Source organism: Drosophila erecta, unplaced genomic scaffold (assembly GCF_003286155.1).
Source record: "Drosophila erecta strain 14021-0224.00,06,07 unplaced genomic scaffold, DereRS2 tig00000000-arrow-pilon, whole genome shotgun sequence".
Classification (NCBI taxonomy): domain Eukaryota; kingdom Metazoa; phylum Arthropoda; class Insecta; order Diptera; family Drosophilidae; genus Drosophila; species Drosophila erecta.
In genome coordinates this window covers 18,350,063-18,373,058 of record NW_020825194.1, presented here as the reverse complement: position 1 = coordinate 18,373,058, position 22,996 = coordinate 18,350,063, and the positions used below count along the sequence as shown (strand labels likewise).

At 49.8% G+C, this 22,996-nt stretch overlaps 3 protein-coding genes and 1 long non-coding RNA gene across 10 annotated transcripts in view; 2 read left to right on the top strand and 2 right to left on the bottom strand.

Annotated features, from left to right (window-relative positions):
* Window positions 1-46: 46 nt before the first annotated feature.
* Window positions 47-2,334, top strand: LOC6552817 (solute carrier family 22 member 13). The gene is made up of 4 exons (XM_001979932.3): window positions 47-551; window positions 615-873; window positions 937-1,360; window positions 1,420-2,334. The coding sequence occupies exons 1-4, from the start codon at window positions 213-215 to the stop codon at window positions 2,069-2,071; spliced, it is 1,674 nt and encodes a 557-aa protein (XP_001979968.1). The 5' UTR covers window positions 47-212; the 3' UTR covers window positions 2,072-2,334.
* A 642-nt stretch (window positions 2,335-2,976) lies between these two features.
* LOC6552818 (organic cation transporter protein) lies at window positions 2,977-6,062 on the top strand. The gene is made up of 5 exons (XM_001979933.3): window positions 2,977-3,361; window positions 3,422-3,680; window positions 4,006-4,420; window positions 4,476-4,982; window positions 5,046-6,062. Exons 1-5 carry the CDS (start codon window positions 3,032-3,034, stop codon window positions 5,215-5,217), a joined length of 1,683 nt encoding a protein of 560 aa, XP_001979969.1. The 5' UTR covers window positions 2,977-3,031; the 3' UTR covers window positions 5,218-6,062.
* Window positions 5,325-22,996, bottom strand: part of LOC6552819 (synaptotagmin-like protein 4) — a 49,858-nt gene continuing 32,186 nt past the window's right edge. For 3 of the 7 annotated variants that reach the window (XM_026975643.1, XM_026975644.1, XM_026975645.1), the window contains exons 8-14: window positions 15,281-22,423; window positions 9,819-10,003; window positions 9,556-9,750; window positions 9,237-9,491; window positions 8,855-9,129; window positions 8,584-8,792; window positions 7,470-8,525 (exon numbers count right to left, since the gene is read on the bottom strand). In XM_026975643.1, coding sequence (XP_026831444.1) covers window positions 8,374-8,525; window positions 8,584-8,792; window positions 8,855-9,129; window positions 9,237-9,491; window positions 9,556-9,750; window positions 9,819-10,003; window positions 15,281-22,423 — 8,414 coding nt within the window. In that variant the 3' untranslated portion in view covers window positions 7,470-8,373. Of the gene's footprint in view, window positions 8,526-8,583; window positions 8,793-8,854; window positions 9,130-9,236; window positions 9,492-9,555; window positions 9,751-9,818; window positions 10,004-10,762; window positions 11,513-12,524; window positions 12,572-15,280; window positions 22,424-22,996 lie in introns of those variants that run through there. The other 4 variants (XM_015154712.2, XM_015154706.2, XM_026975646.1 and 1 more) reach the window with 3 other exon arrangements.
* Window positions 13,261-13,863, bottom strand: LOC113563705. Its single transcript, XR_003407583.1, has 2 exons — window positions 13,680-13,863; window positions 13,261-13,622 (listed from the first exon to the last, which is right to left on the bottom strand). It is a non-coding gene; the product is annotated as an uncharacterized LOC113563705 (long non-coding RNA).

The window sequence follows — 22,996 nt, the reverse complement described above, 5'->3', positions numbered from 1 at the left end:
TAGGGCACAGCAGCAGTCGATTCAGCTATTCAACTCCAATATCAGTTTGCCGCAGCCGCTTTCACAACGCGCTCTTAACCATTCGTTGGAGGCGTTCGCGGAGCAGAGCGCTGGCTACTGCCAGTGGCAGTATGTGCGTGGCAGCGGAAGAGAGCGGACCGCCACAAACACGGATACTTTGACGTCGCCCACGTAGAGGCGCATCTGCGGACATGGCCATGGACTTTGAGGAGATACTGGTCAAGTGCGGCGACTCCCACCGCTACCAGTACATGCTGTTGGCTCTCTACGGACTGCTGATGTTCATCGTCTCCCGCCACTACTTCGCTCAAAACGTCATTGGGTTTGTGCCCGATCATTGGTGCTATCACGAGCAGCTGGAGAATCGAAGCTATGCCGACATAGCTGCTATTTACGCACCGTTCAAGAGGCCATCGTGCACGCGACTGGCCTCGATCAACAAGGATGGGAGCAACGCCACTGCCAGCGATGAGCCCTGCAATCGATGGATTTACCACTATGACCATGGATTCGTAAGCATGAACGCTGATGTAAGTCCCTGCGCGGGCGCCACTTAAGTGCACTACATTTGCGAGCATTTCTGTTGTTTACAGCTGAATTGGGTTTGCGATGATGCGTACAAGGCACGAGTGGGTCAGTCCCTGTTCTTTGTGGGGTCCATGTGTGGCACCCTACTGTTTGGCCTACTTGGCGACAGGATCGGACGCATCAGGGCTGTAGTTTTGGCCAATTGGTGTGGCTTCCTGGGCGACTCGGCCACCATTTTTGCAGAGAGCCTGGTGACTTTCTCGGCCAGCCGGTTTGTATCCGGATTGGCTGCTGAGGCAAACTCCTACCTCATGTTTATTCTGGGTATGTTATCATTACACAGCTCTTGCACTTATCTAGTCTTAACTTTCCTCCCAAATGTAACAGTATTGGAGTACGTCTCTCCGAAGATGCGAAGTGTGGGCCTGAACCTGACAATGGGCATCTTTTACTGTCTGGGTATGATGGGTGCGTCCTGGCAGGCCGTCTGGTTGGGTAGTTGGCGGTCCTTCATGGTCTGGACAGCAGTGCCCCAGCTGCTGGTCACCGGGTTCTACTTTCTGATCCAGGAGAGCGCCCAGTGGCTGGTCACGCGCCACGACAGCGACGGAGCGGAATTGAGGCTCCGCCGTGTGGCAAAGTTCAATCGGCGCGATGTCAGCGAGGCGGACTATGAGCTATTCCGTCAGCATTGCAAGACGATGCAGTCCGTTGCCAGAAGCCAGATGTCCATGCAGAAGCAGGCACGTCTCATTGACTCACTCCAGTTGCCACGCCTGCGTCTCAGACTGATCTACGTAATGGTTGTCTTGTGAGTAATTCAAGCAAATTAAGTTTTACAAATTGAACTTATATTAACAAATTTTCTAGCTCGATAGTGACGCTTTGCTATAACACGATGTCACGCAACGTGGAAGGTCTTAGCATATCACCGTTCGTCATGTTCAGTCTTTTCGCCCTGACCTTGCCTCCATCAGGCTTCTTTCAGACCCAAGTCCAGCAGCACTTCGGTCGCAAGTTTACCGCGGTAGTCAGCATGACGGCCACTGGATTGATGACCGCGGCCACAGGGGTTCTGTTGACCTTCTGGACGCAGCCCACCGCCACGGTGATGGTGTGCCTGCTGCTGATGTGCCGGTTCGGGATCTCCGTGACCACAGGCGCCACCATGCAGATATCCACTGAACTAATGCCCACCTGTGTGAGATCTAGCGGTCTGGCGGTGATCCATGTAACCGCAGCAGCCTTGTCCTTCATCTCACCCTTTATACTCCACTTGGACAACTATTTCCGGGCAGCATCCTCCATCATTACCTGTATTCTGCTCCTGTTGAGTGCCTGGATTTGCCTGTTCCTGTCGGAGACGAGAAACAAGAAGCTGCCTATGACATTGCCGGAGGGCGAAGAGTTCGGCAAGGGCGAGCGGATGTTCGACTTTATAAGAGGTTTTAAAAAGGAGGATCCACACATTCTCAGCGCTGGCACCGACGAGAAACTAATGGGGGATAAGCGTACTTACTAAGTAGGTGCCTAGTGTAATGCCAGGATTTGTTACTGTTTTAGGATAGTCACTGATTGCATTTAACTGTGTTCAAAATAATTTATTTAAAGCAAAGTGTTAGCCCGGTAAGGCCTGTTCGGTGTTAATTAGGTTTTTGCAAGGTACTATTCCTTATAATCAAGCATACAGTTATTGCTATTCAACTTCATATGCTGAGCTTTTATAGTCCTCTTTATCTATTCTTGCTGTCTATTTCATAAGAACATTATATGCATATGCCTCAGTACAAGATAATAATAGTTATTGTCAGCAGACAATAATAATGGTTAATAATTACTGCTATCGTTTGCTTGGATAAGAAAAGTTAAGTCATAGTGATAAAATATATGCAAAAGTATGGAAAAATGGAACAGCCCGCATTTAAGCTTAGTTATAATTGGATTTCAAACGCCTTAGAATATTAGTATTAAAGCCTAGAACTGTATAGTTACACACATAAAAGAATTTCCCCTAATGCGAGGGTATATAAGTATTCGTGCCGGCGATTCTGTGCTGCCATTCTAGCATTTATCTAAGTGCACTCCTGAACTCGTGTGGGGAAGATCGGCGATTCGAGCTTTTGGTTTTATTAGGAGTCCACTGAACTTGTTGTTCTGTGTTTGATTCGTATTTCAGAGGTCACGCAGAGTGTTTATCTAGTCCAGAGAAGGCTTTCCGCCCCGTGAGACGCCGGCGTTTGTTTAGATTGGAGTGAATGAGTGAATTCACTTAAATAATAAAGCGTCTGCGTCTGAGCAGCCCTAGCAGTCGTATAGGCGATAGGCCGCACCATAACAATCTTATCGCTGATGGAGGTAGACTCAATGTGCGAATCCGGCCACCTAGCACTCTTTTCCCTCGCCTCGGCTGGAATCGGAACGCTTTCGCCTCGGTTCGGATGGGCGGCGTTTAGTCTTAATAGAATCTCAGCAAGAGCACGTCATGGATTTCGACCAGATCTTGGAGAAGTGCGGCAATGCGGGTCGCTATCAGTACCTGATGATACTGCTGCTGGGCTACATAGCCTTCACGACCACCGTGCACTACTACTCGCAGAACATAATTGGGTTTGTGCCCCAGCACTGGTGCTATCATGAGGCACTCGAGAATCGCAGTTTCGAGGAGATTGCCGCCATATATGCCACATTTGGCAAGGAGGCCTCCTGCACCCGACTGGATAAGATCGAGGGCGACAGGCTGACGGTGAGTAATGAGACCTGCCAGCGCTGGATATACAACTATGACTTTGGATTCAGGAGCATGAATGCAGAGGTAAGTTTATCAAGAAAGGGGTAGATTTCCCAATTTAAAGCAGTATCTTTGATCGACCAGCTGAACTGGGTGTGCAATGATGCCTACAAGGCTAGGATCGGACAATCTCTATTCTTCCTCGGCTCCCTGATAGGCACCTTCACCTTCGGCGTCCTGGGCGACAAGATCGGCAGAGTGAGAGCCGTGATCCTGGCCAACCAGTGTGGATTTGTGGGCGACTTTCTCACCACCTACGCCTCCAACTTGGTGCAGTTCGCCATCTTTCGGTGCATCTCTGGTCTCGCCGCTACAGCCAATTATTATCTGATGTTTATTCTGGGTAAGCACTGCGAGATATCGCTGAGGAGGAGTGTAGATCATGGAAAAGCTGGTGCATACATACATACGTGTAGAATTCAGAGTCAACAACAGTGCGTACTCCTTATTGCTTCCTGGATTTGGAAAGCTTTCTTTTTGTGCCCCATGCATAATTTCAAAATAATTTGTGATATTTTTCGAGAGGATTAATTGATATCAGGCATTGTCTCCTTGTGAACTCGCGCACTACAGTTTATTCCAAGTAATACCAGAAATTCGTTGATTATGTTTTATAGCTTTTGGATAAATATAAAAAGCTCCTAATAATCTTTTTCTGGCTTTCCTAGTTCTGGAGTACTTGGCGCCCAAGCTGAGGAATATGGCCATTAGTGGAACCCTGGGCATTTGCTTTTGTCTGGGAGCTCTGGTGGCACCCTGGCTTTCTGTACTGGCCGGCAACTGGCGGATCTACCTGACCTGCTCGGCCTTGCTCCAGTTGGTGGTGGCGCTGTTCTACTTTGTGGTGCAGGAGAGCGCTCAGTGGCTAATCACACGGACCAATGTGGAGGGGGCCATTGCCAGGCTGAAGCACATTGCCCACTTCAATGGGATGGAGGTGAAAGCCGCCGACTTTGAAGCCTTCAGGAGGAAGTGCATCGTGAAAAGGAAGCTTTCAAACCAGCCGGAACAAACGGCAGGCATTTTCGATTTACTGCGGACTCCAAATCTGCGAAAGATATCGCTGCTGGTGGTATTCACTTTGTAAGTAATGATATTACTTATTTATTGTTTGGTATTCACAAATTGGTCTTCATAGTATGCTGACTTCGCTGAGCTTCAATACCATCTCTAGAAATGTGGAGGGCCTGGGACTCTCGCCCTTTGTGGTCTTCTCGCTGTTTGCGGTGGTCGTTCCGCCATCTGGATTTATCCAGGGACTCCTGCAGAGCCGAGTTGGCCGCAAAGCCACTGCCTTTTTGGCCATGCTCTGCACCGGACTACTGTCCTGCGCTTTGGGCGTGGCCCTCTCCACGGAGGGCGCACAAAAGAACGTGACCTTGCTGCTGGCCTTCGCCCTGCCCATGCGGCTGGGCATCTCCATGTGCTACACGGTCACCTCGCAATTCACCTCCGAGCTGCTGCCCACTTGTGTGCGCTCGCGCGGAATTGCTGCAGTGCATCTGGCTGCCGCGGGAGCCTCCTTTGTGTCCCCCTACCTGATTCATCTGGGCACTAAGCTGGCGGCAGCTCCGTCCCTCATCCTGGCGCTGCTTCTACTTACCGCGTCCGGATGCACTCTCATGCTGCCGGAAACGAACAATAGGTAAGAGTCAAGGTATTTGAAATGATGCCATGTTGAAGCGCCTTTTCGCTTCTATTCCCACAGGCAACTGCCCATCACATTGGCTGATGGAGAGGCATTCGGGAAGGGCGAATCCATGCTGTCCTTTGATTGTTGGCGTCGCCACGATGACGATGTGTCCAAGGAAACCATCGAAGAAGTGAGGCTGCACCAACTAAAGGGACAAGGAAAATCCGGAACGGACGCGGAGGTGTAGAGTGAAACCCAAAGTATTTCCCCACAGACTTTAATAACAAAGCCCAAAGGGTATTAGCAAAAGAAGTGGACACGGTAGCTGCGCAAAATTGTCAGTAGATGTGAAGTTTGCTTTATTTTATTGATTCACTGCTGTTCACAATTTATACCACTATTTTAGCTTAGCAACTTGTATTGAGCCAATTTCTTGAGTTCATCAGATTGCTGGAATCGTGTGTGTCGGTATTGTTGCCTTGTATTTAGTACTTACTTGTAAGTAAAGGGGTCATAAGTATCTTGTATTTTGTAAATGGTTATGTAAACTCTTGTAATTTGTAACGCTTAAATGCCATAAACATAACGGCTACAATTTGATCGCTTCATCCTGCCCCGATTGCCATGGAAAATCTTACAAACTCTAACGTACAACTTCTCGGAATCTCAATTGGGATTTCCGCATTGCAAAACTGACCGATCAAAGGTCGTTTCCCTTAAATCTAAGTGTAAAGTCCAACGCAGACATGGCGAGAAGTGATTTAGGGCCCCTGTCGCAGGTTGCCAGATAATAACATTTGAAACTAGAAAGGTTATCTACCAACTCATTAGCTTATTTAGCAAAGAAATAACTAGACTAACAGTTTCACCTCAACTGAGCTTATAGAATCACTGAAAAACCATATACACGGGCTCAAAATATTGTTCTCAGGGCAGTACAGGGATATAAATACAATCAGTGTCAGCTGTGAAACAACTTGGATTAATGCTTTTAGGAAGGCAACCGCAGCGTTATTCATATACTCTGCTATAGCTATGTATATTTGTGTATCTTATGTGTGTATTCGCTAAAAAAGTTCTACATTAACGCAACGTGTGTATCTTTGGGGGATAACCCTAACCCTAATCAAACATATCCTTGTTCGGGGTTAATATTCAAAATGTATCTTTTTCTTTAGGTTTTTCTATGAGCAATTCTGGCGAACGCTAACAAATACAATGGGTACATAAATACTTCTGATATCAATATCTGTAACATTAATCTGTGTAATTGGCCGGGCATCCAAGGGGACGCTTCGGAATCGTCAAAAACGTTCTATAGAAATCACCTAACTCTAGGGTTTCCCGTTCTGTGCGAACTGGGACTAATAACAAATACTCTCCTCGTCGAATCGCCTAGTACTACGGTATGCGACCGGAGTGCTCACTGCTTGTAAAGGTGTTATAAGTAACGTATCTCAGAGATGTATATGTATAAAGTAGATAGGTGTGACGTCGGTATCGCCTCCATAAACATGTATGTATAATCAACACTAGTTCACAATAGTTCAGTTGAATCCGAAATGCACGTACACAGTAAAAAGGTAAAAAGATCTCTTATAGTTCTCCCGCGACCTGAGACTGAGTACGGAGAGTACTCGAGTATCCTATATACGACTATATATAGCACCATCTCAGTGAGTAAGTGGATAGGTTAGGATCGGGGCCGATTGTTAAAACACAACCTGCACTCCTTCGGCGATCCCAAGGTATGTGATATTCTTGATTTAGGTGGTAAGTACATATACGAGTATAGTAGTAGTAGAAAAATATACATGTAGTACACATTGAAACTTTGGAGACCTTAGAGGGAATAAACTATAGCTACAGGTGTGTGTATATGTATATTAGGTGTGGGTGAGTTGGGTTCCCAACAAAATGTATGGCTAGATTAGGGAGCCAACCAACAGCAAACGCTTTAATCTTAGATTATGAACTATTTGTGGGTAGAACAAATATCTGTGTGTATATGGTGGTTTCCTACTTGCGCCTTTGCTATGCTACTAAATACCAATTACTTTTGCAATATTTGCTGCTTATTGTTGACATTTATGTTGATTTAGAGAAAGTATTCTATGACCGCACTCAACTGCCGCTGCATTTTCACATTGATTCATCAGCTTCGTTCGTGGCGAGCCGTGCTACCAAAGTGTTTAAATTAATGTATGTATGTTCTATATCATGGATCATCACCGAATTTCAGGCGTGTGCATTTTGTGTGTTTCGAAAACATCGAGTATAAAAGACAAGCGGTATTTAGGCAACGAGTGATTCAGCAATTTTCATTTATAAAAAACATCTTCTATAAATTTTTGTCAAGTATCATTCAACGTTAAATATTACTTTGTATTATCGGTATTTACCACTTACACCAAAAGCATTCATAAGACTCGTTTTTGTATTCTTAAAAGTGATTTCTCTGAAACAATTCATCTTATAGAGCTGCCCTACGACCTAAGGGCTATTCATATATGTATATGCCTATATAAGTCCACAAAAATCAGATTTGGAGGGTGGTGAAATATTTGGCTGCTATGGGAATTGATTGATTCATTGATTGCTATGGTGGGTCTATACCTTTTGCAGGTAGTTAGTGGCATGAAGCTTAGCTGGATTTGCACAATGTTCACGATATGTATGAAGTCAGGATAGATATATGCATATAGCTTAGAATGCAGCTCGCTTAAGGTCTACGAAACGAAAGAATGGAAACAAACCAAAAATGTTGAATTTACAAAAATGTTATTTGTATTTTTCGGGTATTATGGATAGTTATACATAGTAAGCTTATGCCTCGATTTAACTAGGGTTTAACTGTAGTGTTTATCTGTAGTTTTATCGTAGTTTAGCGCATATAGTATGCCAATTGCGATTGCCTCTCAGAGGGGAGAGGTGGAAAAAACACACACATACAAACTGTCTTACTATATAGACGGTCCAACCTTGAGACCGCATCGTTTCGCTTTATAGTTTTTTAACTTTTATCTTCATCGAATAGCTGAGAATTGCGCTTACAATTAGTGCCATAAGCTTGATAAGGTTTTTGCTTAGTTTCTCTTGCCTTGATTACTTTGTTTTTTGCTTTTCCGTTTCTGCGGTACTTGCAGCGTCATTGCGTCATCGCGTCATTTTCCGACGTATTCGAGTATTCAGAAATACAGTATTCATCATTCCACACTCTTAACACTAAATTGTGAAGGTTGCAATCGTTTGTTTTCTTATTCCGCTAGTAATGCTTCTCAGAGTCGACGTGATCGTTAATTGATAATTATCGCATAATTAATACAATACAATGCAATGCAGGATGCCATTGGCAATTCTAACTGCGATTTTGTGGTTTGTCCTGGTCCTAAACTACTTTGGCCTATGGCAAATTGGCCCGAATGCCATCCAAACTGGAACGCAGCACCAAGCTGCCCTCCACCCAGAAGTTCGGCCGATCCAACATGTTTTGCCACAGGGAGAGCTCCTTTCCAGTGGCATCCATCCATTCCACCTGTCTACCATAACTGCGACCTGTTTCAGATGAACCACTTAATAGAATTTCAGTTGGGGATAAGTAACCAGAACTTACCGGTTCCCAACGAGAAGCGAATGCCGCCAACAAACTCATTGCTGGCCAGGCGATCGTGATCCCAGACGGTTAGCTCCAAGGCGCGTTCCGACAATTCCTCCAGGGAAACATCCTCGTAAACAAATGTGTAGTTCCAGCTGGGATGCAAGGTGCGCTTCACTACCGGCGTCTTTTGCTTGGAGCTCCTCGTCCGATCGGGCAACAAATAACTGGGGAATATCCATTACGGTTAGCTATGCACGGAATTGTGAGTATTAATGGTTGTAATCACCTCTTGCAGAAGGCGTCGCAGGTGCCGTTTGCCTTGATGGGACTCAGGTGCTTGGCCTCCTTGACCAGCACATGCAGCTGGCCGCCCTTTGAAGTGCGCTCTGATTTGGAGGCCACCGACTTGATGCTGCCTCCAAACTTGCGCAAATTGGAGGAGCTGCCTGTTATAGAGGAGCCGCGCGAGAAGAACGAGGATTTGATGTTCTCTGGGGGAATGTACTTCAGGCCCACTACTATGTCGCCCCGGTAGGTAGCCACCTCGTCGAAGGGTTCGCTCTGAAACGATTTGGGAAATGTAAGTCAAGGAACGTTTATCTTTATGTCTATATTCATTCGAACTTGTTTTAATGCAATAAATCAAGAAAATTGGCTTAGCTACTTACGCGTTCTTGGAGGAGGTACCACTGCGACTGGGGATTGTCGAAGAGGCGTCCCTGCAAATTGACACTGACTTCGCCCAGGAAGTCATTACGCCCAAACATATCCGAGTGCCAGACGGTGAGCCACAATGTTCGTGACTCCAAGCTGGAAATGGGTGTGTGGAAGCGCATCGTCTCGTCGAAGATGGGATTCAGCGTGTGCTTCTTGACTTTGGTTTTGCGCTTGCCAGCCTTCGATTTGTCGGGCAGTAGATAGACCTAAATCGGATTAAACCGAGAGATAGTGAGATACTTTGATTGGGGAATTGGTAAAATAACCCACCTTCACATAGGGATCGCTGCGATTGCGTTTGGCATCCACGGCAGCCAAGTCCTTGCAGCGCACCACGTGGATTTCCAAAGCACTCAGCTTGTAGTTGTACTGCATGGCGAACTCCACTTGGCCCTTGACCACCACGGTGCCATAGCGACCTTCTCCGGCGCCCGAGTAAACGCTGGCCATTGATTCCGATCGAACCTATAATGGGGTAACAAAATGGTTTAGTTACTCAGTTTTCACCCGGGCTATTTGTGGGATTCACTTACCCCCAGCGAGCTGAGACTGCTGCGGTTCTGATGCATGGCCACCAGCCGATCGATGTCCTCATCCGACTGAGTGGGCCACGTTTCGCTGGAGGCACGCGACTGGATGGGACTGCCCGATCCATCTGCCTGCCGTTGTCCAATTACCGGCGATCGTGACAGTTCCTCGGCGGCCACTTTGGCTTCCTCTGCAACAAAAGAGAGAGAATTCATCAATTAGCAGTCGAGTTTTCCACAATTAAGGCTAATGATCTATGTGAGCTGATGATTAACGACCAGAGTCGATAGATGGAAAATATTTCTTAGATGGAAAATATTTTTAGCTCCGCTAATAATCATTGTTTCTAAGGTGCCCCTACTGGCACTTTACTTTAGGCTTTAGTGTCATATACTCGAAATATAGTGCTTTGTAGCGTGTGGCAATTTTAGCTGCATTTTATCTGTTCGATAAAAGTATAGATAACTTCCATATCGATAAGTCCCATTACGTTATTCCCTTGAAGCTAAGAATAAATCGTTGTGCTGGTGCAATACAGGAGGTTATCTGCGGGGAGAAGCAGCTTGAGGCGTCGGTGCAAGGAGCATGCAGTTGGTGGCAGGCAGAAGGAGCAGTTGCCGCCTACCTTGCACCGCCACCCGTTCCTGCTCATGATGATCCTCCCGCTCAGATTGCACCTCCTCGCTTTCCACGAAGGTCACATGCAGTGGCGTGCGACGGTGCAGGATTAATGAAGCCCTGCCCCCAGAAGCAGCAGCAACCACTTCCTCAGACGAGGCTGGCAAATCATCTTCCAGGGTCTCCAGGAACCTATCCGAGTTGGACCTCAAACTATCGTCCCAGGTCCAAGCTCGTCGCTTAGCTATGGGCGGAGATCGTAGCTGCGTGGGTAGCTGCTTCACTTGCTCCTGGGGAACGGGATTCGGTGTCTCTTCAACTAAACTCTCACTTTGGCCGCTGGCCGCCGCCTCGCGTTGTTTCATCTCGACAATGTAGGAAGCCACCTTGGCATCGATGTCGTCATCTTCCTCCTCGGAGTCGTAGCCGTATCCATTGGTTCGCCCTCGGCAGCAATAACAGAAAAAGGGTCTTTTCTTTGGCTTTTCCCTCGAGCTGCTCCAATAGCCCTGATAGCTCCTCTGGCGTCGTCGCTTCTTCCTCCAACAGTGGCCAAAAAGCTGACGCCACTTGGACCTGCGCTGCAGTTTCTTGCCTCCATCCTCAGACCGATTTTTCCTCATTCGATTTAAGGCTGCATATTGAATTTTCCCAGCCGAGCTGGAGGGCAGTGAGGAGCCGGCTGGCTGCGACTTCACTCTGCCATAGTTGTGCACTCGAGCCAGTGGAGCGGGTGCAGCCGCAGCTGGCTGGGATTTCTTGGAGGAGCTGGTAGCGGAGGTGAATGCATTATAGCTTGGGGCTTCTTTCGGCTTCGCGTTTGCCATTCGCCGCGGGCCAATTAAACGAGTCACTTGCTTCATTTTCTCGATTTCTCATTTCACAATTGCGCGTTTTGGTGGCAAGATTAATTGGTGACCGCTTTTTTGGTGTCATCCGCAACCGACTGCAAATGTTTTATATCACTTTTTATATCACTTTGCCGATTCCGCCAGTTGACAGTTGTCATCTAATGGGTTTCTCAATCCCCTACACTGCGCAATTCGAAAGGTCTAAGCCGTGGTTTTAATTGGGTACGTACCTAATTTATTTTTATTGCCATTAAATTATTAGTTTTGAGTAATCGAAAGGTTTCCCCTTCTATCATTATTTATCATAGCAAACAATGATTCCTCTATTTGCTAAGATAAGATATTAAAAACCTGTAGCAAATAGCATTTGCACAGGGAAAGCTTATAGAAATCGTTAGGAAACGTCACGGATAGTAAAACTGATAAAACCCCATTTAATGGAAAGTTTTTCAAATTGCATTTGCCAGAAATCAGACAATAAAATCGAGCTAGATATCAAGTGCTTGTCTGCTTTATTGGGGCTGGTATTTCCGCGATGATAAAGTAGGTCTTAATATCTGAGATATAGTACAGCGGAAAACAGTTGGTTAAATAAATATTTTTAAGAAATACGACATGGATTGTAGGCCCTTAGATAAGATGCCTGACAACAAGCAATCTTTGGTCATTCGGACACGTAATTGGATCACTTGAGTGCCGATTAAGAGGCGCTTATCTTAGATAGCTGGCACCTGGGTCATAAAAGCATTTGCATGGCCCACCGTCAGCAGTCAATTTAATTATGCCGAAATGTATAGCGGCCCTGAACTTGCCACAGCCTTCAGGTGATGGCCAAAATGAAGGCGCGAAATCGAAGGGGAGCAGCAGGTTGGCAGACAATCGAGGCAGTAAACCTATAAAAGTGGGTCAGATTACACCCAGAGCTCTGGAAATGGCCTAGTGAACCGAAGTTGCACTTAACCAGAAAAGTATCCATTAAAACGGCTCAAAGGGTCGTCAAATTGTTCGCACTGTGCTTTGGAAATTGGAATTTCTTTTATGCAGTCACGATTTGTTGACAAATATCACCGAACCGACAATGTTTGCATTTCGTTTTCGCTTTTTTATGGCACTTCTATAATTTCCGCAATATAAGCATAGCACCCAGTAAACGTGAGCGGGAAGGCCAAGCCCCAAACCCCAAGCCCCAAACCCCAAAACCCCAAACAGCTAACAAGCCCGAAAAAGCAAAACAGCTAATACCAAAAACCCAAAGCGAAAACCCGTCGAACTAAGAGTCAAAGTGAGCGAAACACTTCACTTTCACTGCCAGCAAACGGATCGTTGGACTTAAGATCGGAATTCGCGCCGCCTTATAGAGCACATCGCTGCGGCGGAGCTCCAGTCCCGTTACGCGCTTCGAATCAACTGATCCGGAGACGGGACTCAGTGCCAGAACCCCAGAAGCCCAGAACCCCAGAACAGAACATGGTCAGGGCGACCGCAAAATCCAAGTTTTATTCAATTATTCAAATATTGAACTTTGAGGTCGCGAGGGGCGCCTCGCCAATGAAAATGCAATTAACAAGAGCGCACGATCATCAATCGCCAGCAGAGGGTTGATCTTGGAGGTTTGGTGAAGAGAAATTGTGAACAAGCAATTATTTTAGCAACGCGTAGAAAGTTTCTATCAAATATATCTCTAATAATCCATTAAGTATCCATGAGCCCGTGTAATTAAATAATTTGGGAAATTAGCTCTTGCCTAGTCTTGAGTGTACGATATGCAATTATGTACGAGGATTATCTCACGAGAGTTATTAGGGCAGTTTTGAACTAAGCCCTTGTTCTGAAAGGTGTAAATCTCTCCTCGTCAATCCATCATCCATCATCCATTTTCAGTAAGAGAGGGACATTCCTCTCGCATTTCTGGCTATTCTGTCTCGGCTGTGGGGCAGAAAGGTTAATTTAATTAGGGGCCAGAGTGAACCGAGATCTGTGGTGGCTCCTTCGGTTGGTATCTTTTACAGGGTGATCTCGAGCTGGCACTGCGATTCGCATTCGAAACTTCCGTCATGCGGCTGCGATAATTGCAAGTGGGTTCGATTTGCATAATTGTGGAAATCGTTGCACTGCAATATTATTGTTGCATGCAGTTGGGATTTGTTTTTGGTGCAAAACACTTAAACGGCTGCCGGATGGGCACGGACATCGTGGCGGGATGGCAAGTGGACGTGGACACGGAGCACGGACCACGGACCACGGACCACTTCCGCACTCCGGCGGTGCAGCGATGCACGAAACTAGATGGGGAAAACGTATAATTTCCAGCGAACCTCTTCTGGCGGCGATGTCACCTCTCTTGTGGGCTCAGAAACATTAATTGTTGTATGCAAAATGGATAAGTGAAATAAATACAGGAAATAAACAGGCATAGCTCTTTATCAACGTCCACATCTAAATAACGAATGAGTGTACAGAAGTTCAATACTGGTTAAGAGTTTCAAGAGGGTTGCCTATTTAATTGTGTTTCGGCGCAGACAAACGAGTTGGATGAACTGGAAATAGAAACGGTGTAAACACAACTGTTTTAGAGATGACAACGTGAAACAGCTGGCAGAAAACCTTGGTGGTTTCTTCAATGAAATTCAACTGCTTTGTGTCTTTCGAAATTGATAGTTTAGGTGAGTTCATACATTTCCTCAAGCAAAAACCATGTGCATGAACCTTTTATTAAAATGTAATATATATTTTCCACGGCTTATGTGGGGCTATGAATGCTTAATAGCTTATCTGCGGCTTAATGTGCCGTAACGCTGAATTATCAAAAGAAAATATAAAAGGCATGAGCCGAAATACGATTTCTCTTTTAATGATTAATATGTTTTCCTCGATTTTAAAATGCATAACTACGATTATGTATGTGCTTGCGTTCTTAAGAAACAGTAGGCTCATTACCCAACGTTTTCGGGTTATTTTCGTGTGATGTAGGTTACTTTTGGTACTTGGTTTTTAGCTCCACCAAGGAGTGCCTGGCTTATTCAAACATCCCTTATCCCCCATCTCTAAGTGACACAGCAGAGTTCAAAGCCCGCCTGCACCTAGGTTTTTCGAGTAGCGAGCTCCATTGCGAGTTCCATTGACCAAGCGGCATATAATGGTTTGCCACGAAAACAGCTTTTCGGCCAAATAATAGTTGGAGAACAGCAAAAACCTACAATCGACGCCCCCGCCAAGCGGAACAGAGCCACATCCACATCCACATCCACGAACCGCTCCACACATCGAAAAGCACTTCCCCATACATATGTACATCCATACATCTGGAGGCACATTAGCACACTCTGACTACGCAACTGTGCGAAAATCGCTTTGGACGCTAACTGGAAACCGAGAAGCAGTTGGCTATGAGTCGGGCGCTTATATGGATACAGTTAATTGACCTTGATTGAGTTTATTTCGGCTAAGGCAGCTGTCTGCTAGCCAAATGTCTCCATCCCATTTGGTGTGAGTGTGTATCTGTGAGTGGGCTGCTCGGGAGGTTCAGCTACATCAACATCATTATCATTATGGAAGGCCTGTGGGAGGAAGTGGCGCATTCCCGAGATTCCGGCCACAGCCTAATCAGCATAAAATAGTTCAGGGTGCGACTGCCTCCATTCCAGATTTTTCGAAAATTTTACCTATTCGTAACTATTATATTAGAACCTTGTGTTGCCATTGCTATGTATTTTATTTTCCAGTGCAGACCTCGCCTTAAGGTTATCCGTCTCCCGCTCGTCTAAGGATCGGATTCCCCCAGGACTTCTATGGCAAATGCCCAACTTCCTTCCTTCCACTTGGAGTGAGGAATTTTTCATTAGGAAGGAAGCAGTTTCATGGCCAGTTATTTGAGCCCCCCGGCTGAAGCCTGTGCGTGCCGCACTAGAAACGCAACACCCACCCACCCGGCACACTGAAGGTGTGGCCACCACCCCCGAGGTATGCAAAAGATAAACATTGGGCATTGAGCAACTCACCAGCTGACATGTTGAGACGTTTGCGCGCATCGCGTTTGGAGTAGAGGAACTGGAAGCCCGCGCCTAGTTTTTTGCCCGTGGAACCACTGCTGGCCCCCACACCAACAGCACCACCACCACCAGCACTTGAGCCACCTCCTGCCCCACTGACGGCCGCTGCTCGTGCCGCCAATCCCGGCGAGCGATACCGCGCACTCTTGGCACTGCCAGTGGCCGAAACGGTGGACAAATTGGAGGGCGTGTGGTTGAGGGCGCTCTGAGACTTTGTCTTGGGTGTGCTGGTTATGGGCGCACCAACACCGGTGGTGGGTAAGCGGGGTAGTGAATTCGTGCTGGCCACCACCTGGTTGGGATTCAGACTGCGCGGCAACGTGGATCTGGCGCCGCCAAACTGATGCGAGGCTGCCTCATCGCTGGAGTCCGTCTCGTAAATGGCATCCGGTACACTGGAACGCCGCACATCCTTTGTAGAATCACCGCCAATCGAAGATCCCGCGGAGGAGAGCCACGGCTTGGCCGGCGAGGACTCCAACTGGTGGTGATGGGCATCGCCGCCTCCAATGCTGCCGCAGGATCGAACGCGGTCCAATTGCTCGCGGCTCAGGCTCTGCTGGTGCTGGCTGAAGAGAAGGTCGCCTGCCGATCGGCGCTTTGCCACAGCCAAAGCGGACGCAGACGACGAGTTATCCCTGTCCAGTTGGCTCAGCTGGCTGAGCCTCGTTCTGCTGTCGCCATTAGCCAGTAATGCCGACTCAAAACTGCCGCGCCACGAGAAGCGCTCGTAGTCGCTGGCCACGCCGCACTCCTCCCCAGCGTTGTCCGAGTGCCCGGGTCCGCCGGATCCTCCTGCTCCCGATCCCACTCCGCCGGCCGGGTAATGCACGGTGGCCTGGTGGTGCAGGTGGTGCGCGTGCGGCGCGGTGCCGTCCAGCAGGAGATCATGGGACCTGCTTCGCAGCTTCAGCTGCTTGATGGGCATGGCTCTCAGTTGCTCCTCCACCTCATCTTCCTCATCCTCCGTCGTGGTGGCCGAGATCTTGGCCTGCAGTCTTCGATGGTGCCGCTGTCCTTGTGGCGATGGAGTGGGTGTTTCATTGCCACTGCTCACTTCGTGCATCAGAGCTACCAGTCTGGTACCAATATGCTGCATCACCTTGGCAAACAGTTGCGGAGATCTTTCCGTGGACGGTTCTGTTTCCTCCACCGCTTTGGTGGCTTCTGTTTCAGGTTCTCCACCCGCTGCCACTTTGCTAAAGGAAGCCACCAATTTCTGATACACCAAGGCCTCCATGGGCACACTTTGGCTCTCGTCCAGCAGTCCACCATCGCCACGATCACCCTCCTCGTCAATCTCAAACTTGTTGATGATCTGCTGACAGCTGGCGGAGATCTGGGCCTTTAGTTGGCCCTTCCGTTCACCGCCCTCCAGGTCGGAGCTCGTGTAGTCCGAGGAATCGTAGGAATCAGACCACGTATCCTCACTGCTCAGGTACTCCACTATTTCGCGCACCTGCTCATCATTGATGCCCGGCACGGTCTTCATCAGTCGGGTCAGCTCGTTCTCGAAGTAGGCCAACTGCGCTGGGCGGGATTTGGCCAATCTGCGCTGGGAACTGGGTGTGGTGCTGGCATTACTGGTGCTCGCCCCTTGATTGGGCGTGGTGGGCTTGCTCTGCTGTGCATTGGCGGTGGCCACGATAAGGTTCTTAAAGAACTGCCGCATCTTGCTCATCATCAGGTTGGTCTCCTCGTCGGAGCTCCAGTTGTTGAAGCTATCTTTTCGCACCAGATTGGGCAGGGCAAGATTTTTCAGTTGGCTGGAAAATGTGCTGGCTAGCGCTGCAGCTGCTGAAGTGCTGGGCTGATCCATCTTGGCCAGACTAATCTGGCTGTGGACCGGCTCCCGATCCTCACTGATTTGCTCCAGAGCTGGCGTGGGGCTCTTGGGTGGCTCACAATCTGGCGCCGCCTTCAGGAGATCATCGTTGCTGCCCACAAAACCACTGTCCCGGCTGTGGTGGTGCTGCTGTTGTTGCTTTTTCGCCTGCGACTGCATCTGCACTTGACCACTGCTGCCCGGAGTGGGTGTCCGGCACTCGGAAGGCTCCAGATCGTGTAGCTTCTTTTCGTCCAGAGAGTCGTGACGCTTGCGCAGTTGCTTCTTGCGCTTAATGGTGTCCGAGGAGGAACCGTCCGAAGCTCCGGCATTGGCCAAATGGATCACAGTGTCGTCGCAGCCCGCCTCCGATTCCGAGGTGTCCTCCACAGTGGCTGCAGCTGCTGCTCCCGCAGATGTAACTGTGGCATCCAGGGTGTCTGATTCTGGCAGGAGCAAATTATCCAACGATGAGTTGTGACTTCTAGGTGTTCCCCTGGCTCTAACCAGCCGCTTTCTCCGCTGACTGGGACTCGGTTGCCCTTCACTGTCGCTGCCTACACTACCGCCGCTCTCATCGCTCTCCGCCTGCTTTTCTGCACCACTGAATCCCATGAAGCCGGAGAGGAAGTACTTTTCCAGCCGGGAAGAGGCCAGATCGGAAGCTCCACTGGTATCCAACAGCTGATCCTCATGTGGCAGGGAGTCAAGACTCTCGGAGCACTCGGAACTCACTTCGGATGCAGTGTCATCTCCGCGTGTATCAATGGAACTCATTACTCGACCATCTCCCAGGCCAAAGAAGAAGTACTTCTCCAGTTCAGAGGCACTTAGTCGGTGGTGGTGCTGCAAGGTGCGCTGCCTCCTCCGTTCGGCTATATCCTCATCCTCCAGCTCGGCGTCTTCGTTGTCCGCCCGCATGGAGGCCACCTCGCTCTCCTCGCAGCTCTCCTCGACGATGGTGTGCAGGGTGAAGTCAATGGCGGACCTATTGTATCCCCTCAGCTCCTCCTCCCGATCCATATAGCCATGTCGCCGGGCTCCCTCACTTTCTCCCTCCGCATCCTCGGAGTCTGTGGCCGTGGGTGTGGTGGTGGCGTTGCTCAGCTCCTCGTCCTCATCCTCGCCTCGCTGACTCAGTTCCTCCACCCAGGAGTCGTCATCCGCCAGGCCGTCCTCCACACTGGGTTCCGGCACAGCAGGCGGCGGTTCGTTTAGCGAGTCCACACTGTACGCTTCGCGATCGCTGCTCACGAGTTCCGTTGGCTCCATGGCGCGAAATGAGTCACCCGCAAAGTTCTGGCCAAAAGTGTGGCTGTTGTTGCTGCTGTTCGGGCCTTTGTTGCTGCTGTTGTTGCTGCTGCTGCTGCTGTTTGCCATTTCGTAATCGCCAGCTGCACTTTCATTGTCTTTGGTGATCATGACCAAACTGCGATACTTGGCTGAAAGTGAATTTTTGGGCGAAGCCAGTTCCCTGGGCGTTGTTGCAGGTGTGTCAGATGTCGCTGCTGCCGCTGCTGTTGCAACTGCTGCTGCTGCTGCTGCACTTGGAGTGTTTTGCTGATGACTACCAAATATTTTGTCGAAGTCACACTCGTTTTCACCGCTCACATTTGAATTCACACTCACTACGTCACTAATACCGCGGCCGACAACAACACTCGAGCCGCTATTTCTCGTCTTTTGTGCTGCGAAAGCGTCATTATTATTATGGCCAAGTTCGCTGGCGCTGTCGTTGTTGTTAGTGTTTTCGTTATTGCTATTATCGTTTCTGTTGTTGTTATTGCCGCCGAGGAGCGCAGCACGTGAAGCGACCGCAACGTTTAACATTTCATTTTCGACTGGCGACTCCGCCGACTCCCAATTCGCTCCGCGGCGATATCGCTGCTCGCGAGCGGCGCCAGGTAAGCGAGCGCTCTCTTCTACCTGCTGGAGCGACTGCTGCCGCTCAGGTGCCAACAAACTCGCCGAAGTTGCCGAGAGTGAATCCAGCGAGTAGTCACTGTTGTCGCTTATTTTGCATGCTTGGCTGCATGTGACGACCCTCTCCTCGGTTTGCTCAGCTGTTCGGCCATTCCGCTCATCCAGCAGTTTGCCATCGGCGCTGGTTGCCTCTACCTGCCGCAAGCAGGTGAGCCGCGCCGGGCCAACGTCATTAGAATTTAGCACGGTCGAGGGGCTTTTCCGAGAAGAAGGGCTGCTGCATTCGTCGGGTTTCCCGGCGCTACCTGGCTGCGCTGTACAGTGGGTGGCAGCCACATCAGTGCCCGTGTCCGTGCCCGTGCCCGTACCCGTGCTCGTGGTGGACAGCTGCAGATCCTCATTGATTTCGGCCACTCCCTGGCGCAGGCGTTGGAGCTTGAGCTCCAGCTGGGAGTTCTGCTTGTGCAGCGCCAGCAAGCGATTGACATCGTTCGAGATGCTGTGCAGCTCATCGCAGGCGGCCAGGGCATCGCTGGCGTCTATCGCCTGCGCTTGGCGGCGCTCTGATTGCTCCCCGTCGAACTCGACGTCTGGCAGCGATCGCATGTGGTGCAGCACCACGCCGGCGGCGGCGTCGTCCGTCTGCCCGCCCACCACTACAATGCAGTTGGCCAGCTCATCGCTTGAGTTGGCAACACGGCGTTCACTTTCATCATCATCATCATCGTTGATGTTGTCTTCGTCACTTGATTGGCAATCACGTGCAGCTGGCGGCGCCTCCTCCGCCTTCTTGGGCTCCTCCTCTAGCGGTTTCACGTAGTTAAGCACAATGCCACAATCCGTGCGCTCGGTGTCTGTATCATTGTCGGAGGAGTCCTCCAAATTGGCCTCCGAGGAAGACAGTGAATCCCCCTCGGTGGAGGAACTGCGTCTCACCCGGCCACCGGGCTGTCGATTCACGACGAACACCTTGTTGAACCTCCTCCTCTTGGGCCTGCGATCGCGCACCGTTCCCGTATCATCCGAGTCACAAGACTCCGAGCTGGAGCTGGAGTTTGAGCTGCTGCTGGAGCTGGAATCGCTGGTGGTGCTGTGGTGGCGCTGCTCCACTGCCTCCACCGCTCCCAGCTGCTGCTCCTCCATCACTCCCGCAACATTGTAGCTTCTTTGCGTGGTCCTACGGGGCTTGTGCTCCGCCTGCTCCTGCTCCGCCACCTCGCGATCCCTGTCCTGATCCGCATCCTGACTGCTGGTGCTGCTGGCCTCGTCGGGACTGCTGGCCGCGTAGCTCTCGCTCTGCAGATGCGCCGCTGTCGATGGTGATGCCTCATCGGACATCTTGATGTTGTTCTCTATAAGTCGATTGGAGGACAAATTCTTGGCAGTCTCCGCCGTCGCGCGCTGCTGATCTATCTGCTCTGGGTGCTGGGCTCTGGGTTTGGGCTTGGGAATGGGAATGGGAATGGGACTGGCACTGGCACTTTCAGCCACATTTCCAACAGCATTTTCGACTGCAAGTCCGCCGAAACGAGTTATTATCGCAGGAGCCGCAGCTCTAGTTGCTGTTTGTATTTGTGCTCTTGCTGTTGTTGCTGTTGCTGTTGTTGCTGGTGGTGGTACTTGATTTTTATGTATATTCGTTTCGTCTGCTGCTTCCACTTCTTCGTGGCTGTTTTTACTGGCCAGGTAGGTTTGTGTTGTTGCCCCTGGCTGGGTTTCGCATAGATTTCGGCTCTGGTATTTGCTGGCCACTCTCAGAGCGGCTCCCTTTGTGGATGTCGCTGTTGCTGTTGCTGCTGCCGCTTCTTTTGTTGATATTGCTGCTGTCGCGGCGCTCTTATCTACACTGGCAACATGTGCCTGAACGCACTGAGGCACTGGCACTGGCACTGTGCCGGTTTTATCATAAACATTACACAATCTGCCCGTTGTGGGCGTTGCGTTGTTGCTGTTAGTGGCGCCGTCGTCGCTCTCGCTGTTGCTGCTGCTGCTGCTGCCGCGACGCGCGTTGCTCGTTTCTGGTTGCTCACCCGTCGGCGAACGCGAGGCTACTAAACTTGTTGGCTTTGGCTTGAAAGCACTGCTGGCCATTTGTTGATGTTGCTCTGGGTATTGCTGCTGCTGCTGCTGGTGCTGCTGCTGCTGCAGCGAGTTGGCAGCTCGCATTGGACTGGCCAGCGTTTCCAGGCTCCGGCCCGCCGTTCCATAGCCCGAGGTGCTCGAGGACGAGGAGGAGGATATGGTGGAGCAGAGGGACTGCGTCATCAGTGATCCCAGCGAGGCACTCAGCTCCGGTGCCGAGGACTTGAAGCCACCCAGTCCGCGCAAGCGCTGCGGCATTGGCGGCGGAGTGGTGGGCAGTTGTTGGTAGCTCTTGCTGGTCACCGGCGGCGTTGCATCGAACATGTTGCCACTGGCCGCCGCAAACTGCTGCGAATAGGCGGCAACTATGGCGGCAAATTGCTGTTGGTGACCGGCCGCCTTCCACAGTTGCTGCAGACTGGCGGCCAGCTGCTCGTCCTGTTCCAGGAGTGGATTGGGCGACACCTCTGGCCAGTTGGGATAGGCAGCCATGGGCACTGGTATGGGCACCGGCACGGGAATGGGCACGTACTGCGGTTGCTGCTGCTGCTGCTGCTGGCCGGGATTGCAGCTGCATCGGTTGTGGCTATGGTGGTGGTGATTCTTCAGGAATCGCGTCTTAATCCGGGTCTTCATGCTGAGCGGATGTGGGGGTGGTGGCACGGGTGGTGGTGTTTGATCGGAGCTGGTCTGCGAACTGCTTTCGGTGTGCAGCACAAACTCCTCATCGGTGCCGGTGTCACTCTCCCTGATCCTGGGACAATAGCTGCTCCTGGGCTGCTGGGCTCGTCTTTGCACCTGGGGAGAATCGCTATCGCTCGACTGACGCCTCACTCGCGGCGGTGGAGTGGGCGTGGCTCGGGCCGTGGTATAGGCAATCATGGTAGTGGTCGTGGTCGTGGTCGTGGAGATCATGGAGGGCTCAAAGTAATCCCAATCGCAGTCCTCCACATTGCTCACAATGCTGTGACAGTGGTGCGTGGAGCAGGACGAGTCCGTGTCATCCTCCTCTCCGTCCTCCCCGTCTTCCCCGTCCTCCTCCTCCTCCTCTTCGCCGTGGCAGGACGATGATGAATCCGAGTTGAGAAAGACGAGCTTGAACTCGTCCGCTTCAACGCTGTATTGCGACTGCTGCTGCTGGCGTCCGTGTTGAGTGGAACACCTGAAGTCCAGCTCCGATGACGACGAGGTTTCCATGGCATCGCCCCCACCTCCAAGTCCACCGATATCAACGGAAACCACGGACAGCTGCTGCCCATTGCCTGTGGAGTAGCAGGGATGAAGTTTCGGGCGCATAAGTTCGGAGACAACCACATTGTCGTTGACCAACACCACGAAGCGGTACGCAAATACTGGTTATTAGCACCACACAAATACACACAGGTGAAATACTGGTTAGCTGGAGGGTGAGTTTTTCCACACCTCAGTTAGAGGTTGCACATGGGTTAAGCACACGAAGCGGCGGTGGTTGAACGAAAACTTACGGCTAGCATGGGTTAAGCTTGGATGGTTACACCGAAATACCACAGATATTAATAGATACCAAGGCTAGAAAGGAGTGTAAGTCATTCTATCAACCCCAGCTTAAAGATTCCTATCAGGGCTATGTAATTGGGTATGAACCAGTTTGTTAGGTGTCTAGTGCACAGCTTGTTTAAAAAGTATCTCTACTGCGAATCGATATTAAGTTCTTTCACTGATATAAACAGTATATTTGATAGCCCAGTACCGGGTTGTATAACTTGCCCATAAATATGTGCTGTTTATAATCGAGCGATTGAAGTACAAAACTTCACACAAATGCTTAACTTAATGATGAACGATCGTAATGATAA

Excerpts from the sequence above, each read along its gene's own strand:
- LOC6552817 (XM_001979932.3), top strand. The coding sequence starts at position 213 with ATGGCCATGGACTTTGAGGAGATACTGGTCAAGTGCGGCGACTCCCAC. Across the intron at positions 552-614 it reads TCGTAAGCATGAACGCTGAT|CTGAATTGGGTTTGCGATGA; the intron begins GTAAGTCCCTGC and ends TGTTGTTTACAG. Across the intron at positions 874-936 it reads CTACCTCATGTTTATTCTGG|TATTGGAGTACGTCTCTCCG; the intron begins GTATGTTATCAT and ends CAAATGTAACAG.
- LOC6552818 (XM_001979933.3), top strand. The coding sequence starts at position 3,032 with ATGGATTTCGACCAGATCTTGGAGAAGTGCGGCAATGCGGGTCGCTAT. Across the intron at positions 3,681-4,005 it reads TTATCTGATGTTTATTCTGG|TTCTGGAGTACTTGGCGCCC; the intron begins GTAAGCACTGCG and ends TGGCTTTCCTAG. Across the intron at positions 4,421-4,475 it reads CTGCTGGTGGTATTCACTTT|TATGCTGACTTCGCTGAGCT; the intron begins GTAAGTAATGAT and ends TGGTCTTCATAG.